At 40.2% G+C, this 12901-nt stretch overlaps 1 protein-coding gene across 2 annotated transcripts; it reads right to left on the bottom strand.

Annotated features, from left to right (window-relative positions):
• Positions 1–811: 811 nt before the first annotated feature.
• Positions 812–12276, bottom strand: hoga1 (4-hydroxy-2-oxoglutarate aldolase 1). 2 transcript variants are annotated; one of them, XM_061678956.1, is made up of 7 exons: positions 12148–12276; positions 9377–9505; positions 8094–8221; positions 6450–6584; positions 2512–2608; positions 2102–2235; positions 812–1228 (listed from the first exon to the last, which is right to left on the bottom strand). In XM_061678956.1, exons 1-7 carry the CDS (start codon positions 12221–12223, stop codon positions 1079–1081), a joined length of 849 nt encoding a protein of 282 aa, XP_061534940.1. In that variant the 5' UTR covers positions 12224–12276; the 3' UTR covers positions 812–1078. The 2 variants fall into 2 exon arrangements, with proteins under 2 accessions (XP_061534940.1, XP_061534939.1); XM_061678955.1 differs by lacking the exon at positions 12148–12276 and adding an exon at positions 10433–10858.
• Positions 12277–12901: the final 625 nt, after the last annotated feature.

Genomic DNA, 12901 nt, shown 5'->3' on the forward strand with positions numbered 1-12901 from the left:
TATATTTTAACATCACAATAAAGTAAAACAATTAGGGTAAGTAACGCTGATTTTAAAAAAAAACTCTTCCTTGGTGGAGGTAATGCATTTTAAAACACACCCGCAGTAACAAAATCACAATTAAATTATGTAGTTTAAAAATAGTCATAGTAATCATAAGAAGTATATTATTTTTTTAAATATCGTAAATTGTTAAACTCTTTAAGCTACTAACGCTGATGAAACACTGATGGTGTTAATACATGTATTTTTATAAACAGGAGATAACGCCATCATAAATTAAAAATGTAAAATAAAATAAAAAAATAGTAATCATGATCTGTATACAGTACTGAATTTAAACAAAATATAAGTTTAATGTCGGAAATGTGTATATATATATATATGTACACACACACACACATATATATATTAGTCCTGCTCAATAACACTGATGAAACGCCCTTTCCTTGGTGGAGGTAATCATTTGAAAGTGTTGGTGTGAGACAGCTAGCAATGGAAACTGTCTCCCCCGTGAGGTTGTAACTGACAACTACAACACCCCAAATTTCGAAATGATTCGTTTTTATATCATTAATACTAAATGATGATTCCCAATTCATTTAAATACAGTTTTGTTTAATATCAATTATCACTGTATTCCAAATTAAATACTTAAAATTCTAAATTTAAAAAATTCCAGTTGTGTATAATTGCATTTTGTTGAACAGGAAGATATTATATCTTTGTGTAACAAAGTACACTACTCCCAAAAGGTTTGGGTGAAATTTCATGAGGAAGATAAATGCACTGTAACCTTTACATCTTAACTTAATTTGAACTTCTCTGAACCTTTGAATGCACATGTCCAACTGTTGAGCGTTTCAGTACTTTTTGCATAGCGTCCTCTTCTCTACCTTAGCTGAACAGAAAAATTCATGTTTGTTTGTTTTTAATTCCAAGGATTTACACAAATATACCTTTCTGTGACTCTTCCAGTCTCGAACGTCCTGTTAAAATTTTGCCGTTGACAAACATTTGTGAGTAGCGTAGGTTTATTGTTGTGCTTTTTGTATTTAATGAACCCAAACATTTGCATTCAGAGCCATCCATTAGAGGCGAAGTCTTGTCGGAGTTGTTGCATCTGTTCGGGTTCGAGTGGCCGAAGAGGCGAACGACAGACGCCACCGTGGAAGCCAAACCAATCCATGGCCTGCTTGAGGGCGGGCACACCCAGCCTCCTGGTTACCTAGCAACACACATGGGCGCAAGTCAGAAGCAAGTATCAAGTCTTAAACTTCAAATTTCAAACAACAACTGAGTTACTGTGGCAAAAATCAAGCAAGCCAAGTCAGGTCATACAATTGAAGTCAGTCACAACATATGTTTGCACATGAGCCACTTTGACTTTGCACTCAGTATCTGTACTTGCATTAGTTCGGCCCACCGAACACCGGGCGACGCCGACGAAACCGACTGAACTGTCTCAAGGTATGTGGGGTTCGGCAACTAGTTTTCGTCAGTGGCCGTCGATCAAGCACTGGTTTAGCTGCGATTCTGTGAGCGCTGTTGCAACGGAGCATAAAAATACAAAAAATACATTTCTTATTGTCTGATCGTAGCTTACCTTTCTTTGTGTGTTTTATAGTGATAGATAAAGTTAGATGTCATAGTTGTGTCTCTTATCTTTGAGTTGTAATCCTTGCGTGTTGCCATTCTTTTTTTCCCTGATTTTATCTATTTTTTTAAATGCTTGAATTCAAATGTAATAATCTTGGGAACTCCCTCCATGATCCTTGCCTCACAAGGTGCCCGCTGCACTCCGCATTCATAGCATAGTGGTGCGTTGGCAGGTTCGCAAATAAAGTAACTTTTCAAACAATCAAACAAAACAAAACAATCTTGAAAATACAGATTTTCAACTGTAAATTGGCAAAATTTGTCAAGTGATGTCATTGAAGTCAAAGTCAAGTCTTTCGTAAGTTTTAGCCGAACAAGTTCCAAGTCCTAAAATTGCAAACTCGAGTCATGTGATTTGAGTCCCCCACCTGTGCCTAGCAACACACGTGTCAATCAATAAACCATTTTTGTGACATGATGGTGTGTAATAGTGCTTCCTCACAGCGGCGTTGGGTTCGATGAGTCGCCGCTGCAGCTCTCGGGCTTGGTCCCAGTGACCCGACATGCACAAACGCTCCAAGTCGCATAGCGGCACACCCAGAACGTTAGCCAGTGCGCAGACTCCGCCCACTGCACCTGAAACACGACCAGTCACAACACTTTAAACTTAGAGCATTCTTAAAGAAAGGCTAACATGCTAAATCGTAACATAAGGCCCAGTTACTATCCACAGCGGCAGGCATTACACAGCTTAGCCAGCAAAGCTAATGGGGCTAGCTAGGTGTTCACGGTTGCTCATGTTAAATGCCACCACGAGGCCCAGATACTAACCGTGGCGGCACTACCAAGTCAGCTAAGCTAACAAAGCTAGCTAGGTGCTTCCAGTTGCTACGTTAGCATTTAGCAACTTACCAACGCAGTAGGCGGCCATGAGGAAGCCGGCCGAGCCTGCCAGAACCTGGAAGTCCTGACCTTTGGTTTTGTGGATCATCAGGCCCATCCTGGTGATCTGCCCAGGAAACAAGTACAGGCAACAAAGTGACTGCTTCCTATCTTTCGTTATTATTTTATACATTTTTCATTTGGATTATCTTTTTAAATCTCTCACACACACACACATAAATATACATCCATCCATCCATTTTCTGTGCCGCTTCTCCTCACTAGGGTCACGGGAGTGCTGGAGCCTATCTCAGTTATCATCGGGCAGGAGGCGGGGTACGCCCTGAACTGGTTGCCAGCCAATCGTAGGGCACATACAAACAAACAACCATTCCACTCACATTCACACCTATGGGCAATTTAGAGTTTCCAATTAATGCATGTTTTTGGGATGTGGGAGGAAACCGGAGTGCCCGGAGAAAACCCACGCAGGCACGGGGAGAACATGCAAACTCCACACAGGCGGGGCCGGGGATTGAACCCGGGTCCTCAGAACTGTGAGGCTGACGCTCTAACCAGTCGTCCACCGTGCCGCCACGCCCAAACATGAAGAACAAAATTCTCAAAATGCACTTTTATCCGGCTGTGTGCCACGAGTTGATTGATTACGGTCATGACTTGGTCATCAGAGGGCACCACAAGACAAACGTGTTGACAACCGTCTTCCATCGGACGTCTGGGATCACACGACATCATTCCCAAGAGGTGGGAATCAACGTCAAAGGTTGCTCATGAATATGTAATGAGTTGCCTGTGTTTCTTGTAATTGTCTTTAGCCCAGTAGAAGAGAGGCCTTCAAAGGACAAGCCAGTGGCCGTCAGTCAGGCATCATATCGGTCGCTCTGTCAGCTCTTCAAAGACGATGGCAACATTTTTCACCTTTTCTACAAGTTGCACCCTCTCTCCTCACATGCGGGGAAAAGGCGCAGCGGAAACTCCTGGAAACTGATTTTTACCAAAGGACGTTTGGATGACTAACTGATTGACCGAATGGCCATCTGACTGAATGACTGACTAGCTGATTAACTCCACAGTTAACCGACTGACTAACTAATTCACTAACTGACTGATAGATTCATTAATTAACTCACTGACTAAATGACTAACTGAGTGACTAACTAACTCACTCAATAATACTGAGTGATGACAGACTAAATGACTAATTGAATGACTTATTGACCAATCGCCTGGCTGACTCACTGACTAACTAACACACTGACTAGCAGAATTTCTCACTAAATATCTGACTGGTTAACTAAATGATGGTGGTTGGAGGAGTAGCTAACTAATTGACTGGTTAACTGACAAACTAAGTGACTAACTAGCTAACTGAATGAATGAACTAACCAACTGACTGAATGACAAATGATCAATTAGCTAAGTCAATTGGCTAATTGACTGATTAACAAACAAGCCAACTCGCTGATCCCCCCCCCCTAACTGGCTAACTGGCTAACTGACTAACCAACTGACCAACTAACGAACTGACAAAGTGAGAAATGTGAAAAGCTAGCTTGTCGCCAGCACTTCGGTAAAATGTTATTTGAGTTGCACGATTTGTCATTGGACTTTTTGAGAGTAGGAAATATTCTTCCCGCAACCTTTCACCTTTTGCTGCGCCTGTTCCCGCCTACGAATGAGACGACGATGGCTACGGCGTAGGCGAAGGGGCGCGGGGTCGAGCGCCGTTGTCTTCCTCCCAAATCGCAAATCCAGTCAGACACTTCCCACACTGCAAGAGAGTGTTTTTTCCCCCCGCAGCCTCAAATGCAACACACCGCGTTGGCTGACCTGCTTCCTGCCGAGGGCAAGCTGCCCGTTCGCTCAATCTTTTGACTTTCTTCTTTTTTGCTATTTTTAACTTTTTACTTCTGATTTGTTAAACTTCTTCCCTCGACAACATGACACAGCTGATTCTATATAATATAAGACCTAAACGTGTGTGTGCGCCGCATGCTAAGAGATGACAGTTAGGCCTGCCAAGATTAGTCGACTATTCACGACAACGTCGACAATCAAAATTGTCGACAATTCATTTAATAGTCAACGTCGTTTCTTTTTTTTCAAGCTTTGTTTTTCTCTCAAAAGTGCTTCAACCCTCCCGCTGCTCAACGTCCTTCCTTGTTGTCTGCTTTCTGGCTGTGACGCTGTGATATCACATCATCACCACATATGTGACCCTCCGGCACGAAACCGACCGGATGTCGCACGGCCGTGTTTTGAGCTCAAGCCCATAAAGCATTGACTATGAAAAAAAAAGGAGTTTCAGATGTGATTCGAAGACCAGAAAAATATGTAAAGATCACCTCACAGTTGGAATTAATGTGAATTTCTTACCTCAATGCCTCTAAAAACATTTTTTTATTGATAAGGTACAGCAAAATCTCCATGAGAAAAGTCAAGACAACGACAAAAAGTCAACAATACTAATTGGCTGCTGCTGTGCGCAAAACCACATCATGTTTGATATCACCACAACGCTTGGGGTTCTCTGCGGTCACAGATTTAATTCAAATGTACGTGATTAGACTTGTATAAACCAACAAGAGGCCCGTAATACAGTCCCTCATGATGTAAACAAAACATCCTTGTTGCTAGGCTAACGTTAAAACCCCTCTTCCAATCTTTAAATGGACATACAGTTGTGCTCAACATTACTGGCACCCCTTAATTTTTTGCATAACCTGTATAATGTCTTCAGAAAAAAATGGAAATGTATCAAACTTATATCATTAGGATCTTTTAATCGCCGGTCCAAAGTAATTTAGCAATTACATTTTTTTTTTTCAACTTAGTAATTTCAAAGAAAAAAAACCGAAAGCAACATTTGCACCTATATTGGCATCCCTCCTTAATATTTGGTTGCACACCCTTTGGCAGCGTTGACAGCCTCCAGATGTTTTGTCGGATCCATCTATAAGCTTTTTGCATTTCTCAGGTGGTATTTTCTCCAACTCTTCCTTTGCAATTTGTAAAACCACTTGAACATTTGCCGTTCTTTTCCCCAATGGCAGATTTCAGCTTCCCCCAAAGATTTACAATTGGTTTGAGATCAGGATTCATTGCTGGCCAATTTAAAACAGTCCATTGTTTTCATTTTCAACCATTCCGGTGTGCTTTTGGATGTGTGCTTTGGGTCTTTGTCTTGCTGGAGGACCCGTGATCTTTGCATCAAAGCAGGATTTCTTACACTGGGTAAGGCATTTCACTCAAATCTCTTGATCATTTTCTTATTTCATGATAGCTGTCATACAGTCAAGGCCTCAAGTACCAGATTAAGCCCCACAGCATTATGGATCCTCCACCATGCTTGACTGTTGGCAGGGTGTTCTTCTTCTTAAAGGCTTCATTGCGCTGTCTGTAAACATACTGTTTGTGTGCATTGCTAAAAAGCTCTATTTTTCCCAAAAATATTGTTTTATCATTTACTCTTTTGTATCAAACACAAGTTCTCCATAGAAAAATGTCGTTTCACCTGATTCATTTTCTTCAAGAGATATTCTACATTCAGTATTTAAAACTTCATGGGTGCCAATAATGGTGAGTACGACTGTACCTTCACCAAATGTTACCCGATTACCACAATCTATATATCATTGGAAAGCATTTTTGTCTTTTCAGAAAATGTATATATCGCCAAACGTTCAAACGGGTTCGTGCTGGAGGGTCACATATCTGAAGACTCACTCATTCACTCACTCCCCCACTCTCTTACACTCATCATCACTCAGACTCACCCACTCTCTATCTCCCACACTCACCCACTGTTACTTATTCTCATACTCTATAACTTACACTCTCTCTCACACACTTCCTCTCTCACTCCCACGCACTTGTCTACTGTACATTGTGTGTTAGTGAGTTTATATTTAAAAAAAAAAAAAAAAAAAAAAAAAAGCGCTCCTTACGTCTCCGCCGCTGTCCTTGAGTCCTACGATGTTCGGATGTTCGGACAGACGCACAACTGCGTCCAGCGGCAGCTCCAGGCCTGTGTTGGCCGGGACGCTGTAAAGGATCACCGGAACCGCGCTGTCGTCCGCCACCTTCAAGGAGAAACATAGGGACAAATTCATTCAGGGGTGAGCAAAGTACGGCCCACCGAGCATTTACATTGTCAATATTTGTTGCAGTAATTTTTCTCTTTTTGCTCTTATTGTTAAATTAAAATGTATTTATTATTTTTATGTATTGAACTCTCACATTCAATAAAAAATGAGTAAAACAAATAATCTTCCATATGCATTTATCATTTTAAAATCTATATTACTGACTTAATTGGTTAATCTATTGTAAAGGATAAAATAATAATATTTGTAAAATAATTAATTTTGCATGTCGTCAGTGAGTGACTGAGTTAGACAGTCATTTAATTAGTTAGTTAGTCAGTCAGTCAGTCTATTCATCAACACTGTACATTTTAATTTATATTTTTTTAAATAAAATAATTGGTTAACTTACTGCAAATAATACAATTGAAAATATTGGTAATGTAGAAAATTACATAAATTCAACATTTTTGTGTTGATTTCATTTGAAAAAAAATAATTTATTATAACTAAAAACATACAGTACATACATACTTATATACAGTATACATATCAAATTTTTATCCATTTAAATAATTGGTTGATTCAAATTTGATAAACTAGAAATAATAATAAAAGGATTTTGATGCACCCGTTTCTCCTTATGTCTTGATCATCTGATTTGTCATTCAACACAACAACACCAAGATACCGTTGTGCCTCGTCTAGTCTCATATGTTACATGACCACACTCATAATTTAAATGACTCACATCACAAGTCATCTTTCCCAATTGTAAATTACATTAAACCATTCCAACCCCCATATTTTTTAATATGGAAAATACCATTCTAAAATATTGTACTTCATAAAAACATACAGTAATAAGAGAATTAAATAGAATGTAAAGAATTAAACAGTTTGTGCATCATGATTTCATGCTTTAATTCAATGGACATTTTGCTGCTCTTTCTGGAGTCCGCACCTTGGCCACCAGGGGTTGGTATAATACACATAATACACATAGATTTGACGTTGAAACACGAAGAACACCATCGCAACGAAGCTGCGCTTATATTAGCCATTTTGTGCAGAGCATTAATATATGCACGAGTATTGTTGAAAAAAATTGTCAACATGTATTGCTGCACTATTTCTGTTGAAACATCAGCCGTTTAAATGTTTATAACTAAAGTTTTGTTAGCTTGTCTATGGCGTTTCCCGTTATGTATTAGCATTAAGCCAGTGGACCTTTGTAAGTTAAGTGGTTTGGTGAAATACACAACATGTGATTCTTTGCTTTTATGTTTAGTTTTACAGCAAACCTTAGCAACAGTTAGCTGTACTTTCAAACTTTATTTTTTGCTGAAGCCATCTCGCAGTGGCACACCAGAAGCTCGCTCGTATGGCAAATCTCCGCCCGCAACACAAAGCAAAAAATAAATCAAAAATTGTCCGAGCAACTGGTGAAAAACTGGTAAGTTGATGCAATGGTAACTAAAGGCAGCACTGATTTTAGTGTTGAACCTTATTGAAGTGCTGCAGCAGGGCTTGAGAGTCCATCTTGCCTTTGTAGAAGCACGGCGTCACGACCAGGACGGCGTCGGCGCCGGCTGCTGACATCTTGGCCGTCAGCTCCAGTGTGGCTCTAGTGGCTAAAAAACAACATAACACAAATAAAGTACTGACACACTGCTCCTTATGTACTTAAGTACAAGTACTGATACTAAACAAAAAGGCTCTTATCAAAGTAGAAGTACACATTTACTGTAACTCCTGTACTTTAGTAAAAGTACACACTCTGAAATGTACTTAAATACAAAATAAAAAACTTCATTTTTACTAGGGCTGTCTCTATCAAATATTTTTTTGAATTGATCATTCTATTGATTATAATAATCTGTTTAATGCAAAAAATGTATGTTGAAATATTTGATTATCAATGGAATAATTTATTCTACTGGTTAATCGAATAATCGGATACTAATGTATTTTACATTAAAGTTTATTGCGATTTTTCCCCCGATTACCGTTCATTAACCAATAATGTTGTATTATTTGAATAAACAAAACATTGTTTGATTAAACAAAACCAAATAAACAAGCAATATTACACGAGAGAGTGATGTACTCACCAACCTTTTTGAAACTAAGAGCTACTTCTTGAGTACTGATTAATGCAAAGGGCTACTAGTTTGATATTCACTTCGGAGGCTGCTTGAGGGTCAACTACGGGTTATTCATATTACCGCTACAAATACAAATAACAATTATTTTCGTAATACATTAAAATGACTACTATTTTTTCCATACATTGATTATGATTCAGTTACTGGTCTTGCATGCCAGAAAATAGGTCCAAACTAAAACTAGATGTTTGCAAATGTATTCATGTGATTAAACACAAAAGACATTCAGTTCTTTCATGAAGGACTACATAAATCTGAGAATAATTCCTGTTGAGAGGCTGAAATTTTGAGGAGCTGGACAATTTTAAGCTAAAAAAAGCACCATACTTGTATGTTTTTTCAGATGAGATGGAGAATATTTGAATTCCAAAATTGTTCACTGTATGCCAAACTGTAGCTTTTTGTGGAGTGAGTTGAATTAGGGTAACTGCCGCCATAAAAAGGTTGTCTATCAAATTTTTGCTTGCAAGTCAAGGCAAAATGAAAACCGGCCGAGCGATGGCTCGTATCTCGAAAAATGTCAAGGTATCACTGTACCTGAAAAATCTACTTCAGTACAATACACATTTTTGTACTTGATTACTTTCCACAACTGACAAACACACACACACAGTGACGCACACTCGCAGCCGGACCCGGCAATGAGCAGCTTGTTTGCGGGCATCGAGCGTCGGACCCTCTTCACCACCTCCACGCGCTCCTCCTCCGTCAGGTAAGGGTACTCGCCATTGGAGCCCTGCACCACCAGACCTGCACGAACATAACCCACACAGCAAAATCCACACAGCATGACAGAATGCCCTAAAAGTCACTCACACGTCATACAAAGTCCAGAAATGCCAATTCAAATAAGGGGGTGGGGGTGGGGGGGGGCAAAAATTGGATATTGTTAGGGTATACCGCACTGAGAAAATAACATGAAAATGTTGGGGGAAAGAGAACATTGAAATGGTAAGAGAATAGAATCCATCCATCCATTTTCTGCACCGCTTTTCCTCACAAGGGACGCGGGCGTACTGGAGCCTATCCCAGCTATCTCTTCGGGCGAGAGGCGGAGTTCACACTCACAACCATTCACACCTATGAGCAATTTTGATTCTTCAATCAAACTACCACGCATGTTTTTGGGATGTGGGAGGAAACCGGAGTGCCCGGAGAAAACCCACACACGCACGGGGAGAACATGCAAACTCCACATCGGCGAGGCCGGATTTGAACACCGGTCCTCAGAACTGTGAGGCAGATGTGCTAACCAGTCGTCCACCAGTTCAGGGTGTAGTTGAACATGAAAGTGGTTTAAAAAGAAAGAAAAATAACATTGAAAAGCTTATAAAAATGGGGGGAAAATAGGAAACTGTTTAAGAATAAGAAAGATAAAAACTTGAAAATGATAAAGAAAATAAACAAATGGCAAGGTTAAAAAAATTAAAAATTAAAACGAAGAAAAGAAACAAGAAAATAATTTAAAAGGAAAGATGCATAATGTGAAATGTGTCAAAATAAATAAAAAACAAATTGTATTAAAAAAATAGAAAAGAAAACATGAAAGTGGTTTTAAAAAAGTAACAGTAAAATGTCATTTCTGAAACCCAATTTCTCTTTTCAAAGTGACCTTTTAACTTCCGCTTGTACCGGAAGTGACCCGGTGCTTGCGTTTCTTGACGGGCGTCGTCTGACCTTTAAAGGGAATCTTCGCGTACTTGTGCAGGTTGTGCTCCAGGTTGTCGTAGTCGACGTCCTCCCGCTCGGTGAAGGGGGTCACGATGGGAGGGTACACCCCGCTCAGGTCAAGCCGCACGCCGGCCGAGCTCAGGCCGCGGGCCCCGCTCGGCCAGGATCCTCCGCGACCGAGGCATGCTGTTAGCCAGCGGGACGAGATTCTCCGGGCCCCGTAACTCAACATGACGACAGCCGCTTCTGTACTGCTAGTTAACTACTACGATGACTACTACTACTACTACTGCTACGGTACTACAGGAGTACTGTACTGGTTCTTGTTCTTCTTCTTATCGGTGTATTTGGACTGTGGTTCTCGTTAATGTCTGAACCGCCTGGTTAAATATTGACGACGGTTTGTCCTTTTTGGGTTGTTCGGTGCCTCAAATGTTTACTTTTTTTTCCTTTTTTTGACTAGTCGGACAAGACCTGACACACTTGGGTAGTACATTAGCGCCCCCAAGTGGCACCTTGGTCTCTTGCACCACAGCCGCTCGTGTGTTAAATTCGGTGAACATTAAAAAAAAAAAAAATGAAATTAGTATAAAATAATAAGAAAAACACAAAACTAAATAAAAAAAAAATGACAATGAAAAAAACAATACAAATACATGAAAACATGTTTTGAACAATTTAGAAAAGCAACAAAATGGTTTAAAAATAAAAATACAAAATGGTAAAAATTACCAAACTCCTCTATGGCCAAGACCAAAGAGCTGTCAAAGGACACCAGAAACAAAATTGTAGATCTGCACCTGGCTGGGAAGACTGAATCTGCAATAGGTAAGCAGCTTGGTGTGAAGAAATCAACTGTGGGAGAAATTATTAGAAAATGGAGGACATACAAGACCGCTGATAATTTCCCTCAATCTGGGGCTCCATGCAAGCTCTCACCCGGTGGGGTCAAAATGATCACAAGAACGGGATCACAAAAAATCCCAGAACCACACACGGGGACCTAGTGAATGACCTGCAAAGAGCTGGGACCAAAGGAACAAAGGCTACCATCAGTAACACACTACGCCGCCAGAGACTCAAATCCTACAGTGACAGACATGTCCCCCTGTTTAAGATCGTAAATGTCCAGGCCCGTCAGAATGTCATATGGTCAAATGAAACCAAACTAGAACTTTTGGGTTACAAACTCAACTTGTTGTGTTTGGAGGAGTAAGAATGTGTCACAGGTAGGTTATTTGAAGGCAAGGCAAAAACATGGAGGACCCAAGTGCAGGGAGGCAAGGCAGGAGTGCACGAGTCTCAAAAAATAATATTTAATCTCCCAAAAAGTGCAAACAAGGAACATGGATAACTCAAACTAAACAAAGTCCCACAACAGATAACTAAAGAAACACTTGAATAAACCAAAAATGGAAACAAAACATGACTGCTAACCAAGACGTGGCACAGACGGAGACAATGACAACGAACCGACAGGAAGTGAAGGAAACCAGGGAACTAAATACAAACAGATTGATGAGACAACGAGAAACACCTGGACAAGACACGAGTGGCTGGAGAGCGCTGATTGGTCGACACAAGGTAGAAGGTTGACGAGAACAGGTCGACACAATAACTAAATGAGCACACGACATGACCAACATGGAACACAGGAAAACATGAAACAAAACTAAACACACCGTGACAGAATGCTGAGTTGCATCCAAAGAACACCATACCTACTGTGAAGCATGGGGTTGGAATCATCATGCTTTGGGGCTGCTTTCTGCAAAAACCTTCCATCAGCAAGCGCATTGAAGATGAAACGTGGCTGGGTCTTTCAGCATGACAATGATCCCGAACACCGCGCCCGGGCAACGAGGGAGTGGCTTCGTAAGAAGCATTTCAACGTCCTGGAGTGGCCTAGCCAGTCTCCAGATCTCGACCCTGTAGAAAATCTTTGGAGTGAGTTGAAAGTCTGGGTTGCCCAGCAACATGCTCTAGAGATCTGCATGGAGGAATGGGACCAAATACCAAGAGTGTGTGAAAAAAACCTTGTCAAAACTTAGAAAAAACGAACTTTTGTTATTGACCAAATACTTATTTTCCACCATAATTTGCTAATTCTTTAGAAATCAGACAATGTGATTTTCTGGATTATTTTTGTTTTTCTCTCATTTTGTCTCTCATGGGTGAGGTATACCTATGATGCAAATTACATGCCTCTCTCATCTTTTTAAGTGGGAGAACTTGCACAATTGGTGGCTGACTAAATACTCTTTTTGCTGCTCATGACATATTGGAAGATAACATTCAAGGATACTGTAAATCATAACAATAGAGTATATGGCCCACACCATGTATGTGTGCCTTGACGCGGCTGCCATCTTGTGGTAAACTATGTGCATCAGAGCTTTTAGGAGATGCTCATCATCAAGTGGACCTTGACACTTGGAAACAGAAATTATTATTTTAAACACTTATCGCAGTACT

Source organism: Phycodurus eques, chromosome 6, assembly GCF_024500275.1.
Source record: "Phycodurus eques isolate BA_2022a chromosome 6, UOR_Pequ_1.1, whole genome shotgun sequence".
In the NCBI taxonomy this organism is placed as follows: Eukaryota; Metazoa; Chordata; class Actinopteri; order Syngnathiformes; family Syngnathidae; genus Phycodurus; species Phycodurus eques.

What these genes read in the sequence shown, in the direction of transcription:
- hoga1 (XM_061678955.1), bottom strand. Translation starts at nt 10,658, where the DNA reads ATGTTGAGTTACGGGGCCCGGAGAATCTCGTCCCGCTGGCTAACAGCA. An exon ending in TGCCGGGTCCGGCTGCGAGT is followed by an intron (nt 8,222 to 9,376) that starts GTGCGTCACTGT and finishes GTTGTTTTTTAG; the next exon opens with CCACTAGAGCCACACTGGAG. An exon ending in TCAAGGACAGCGGCGGAGAC is followed by an intron (nt 2,609 to 6,449) that starts GTAAGGAGCGCT and finishes TTTCCTGGGCAG; the next exon opens with ATCACCAGGATGGGCCTGAT.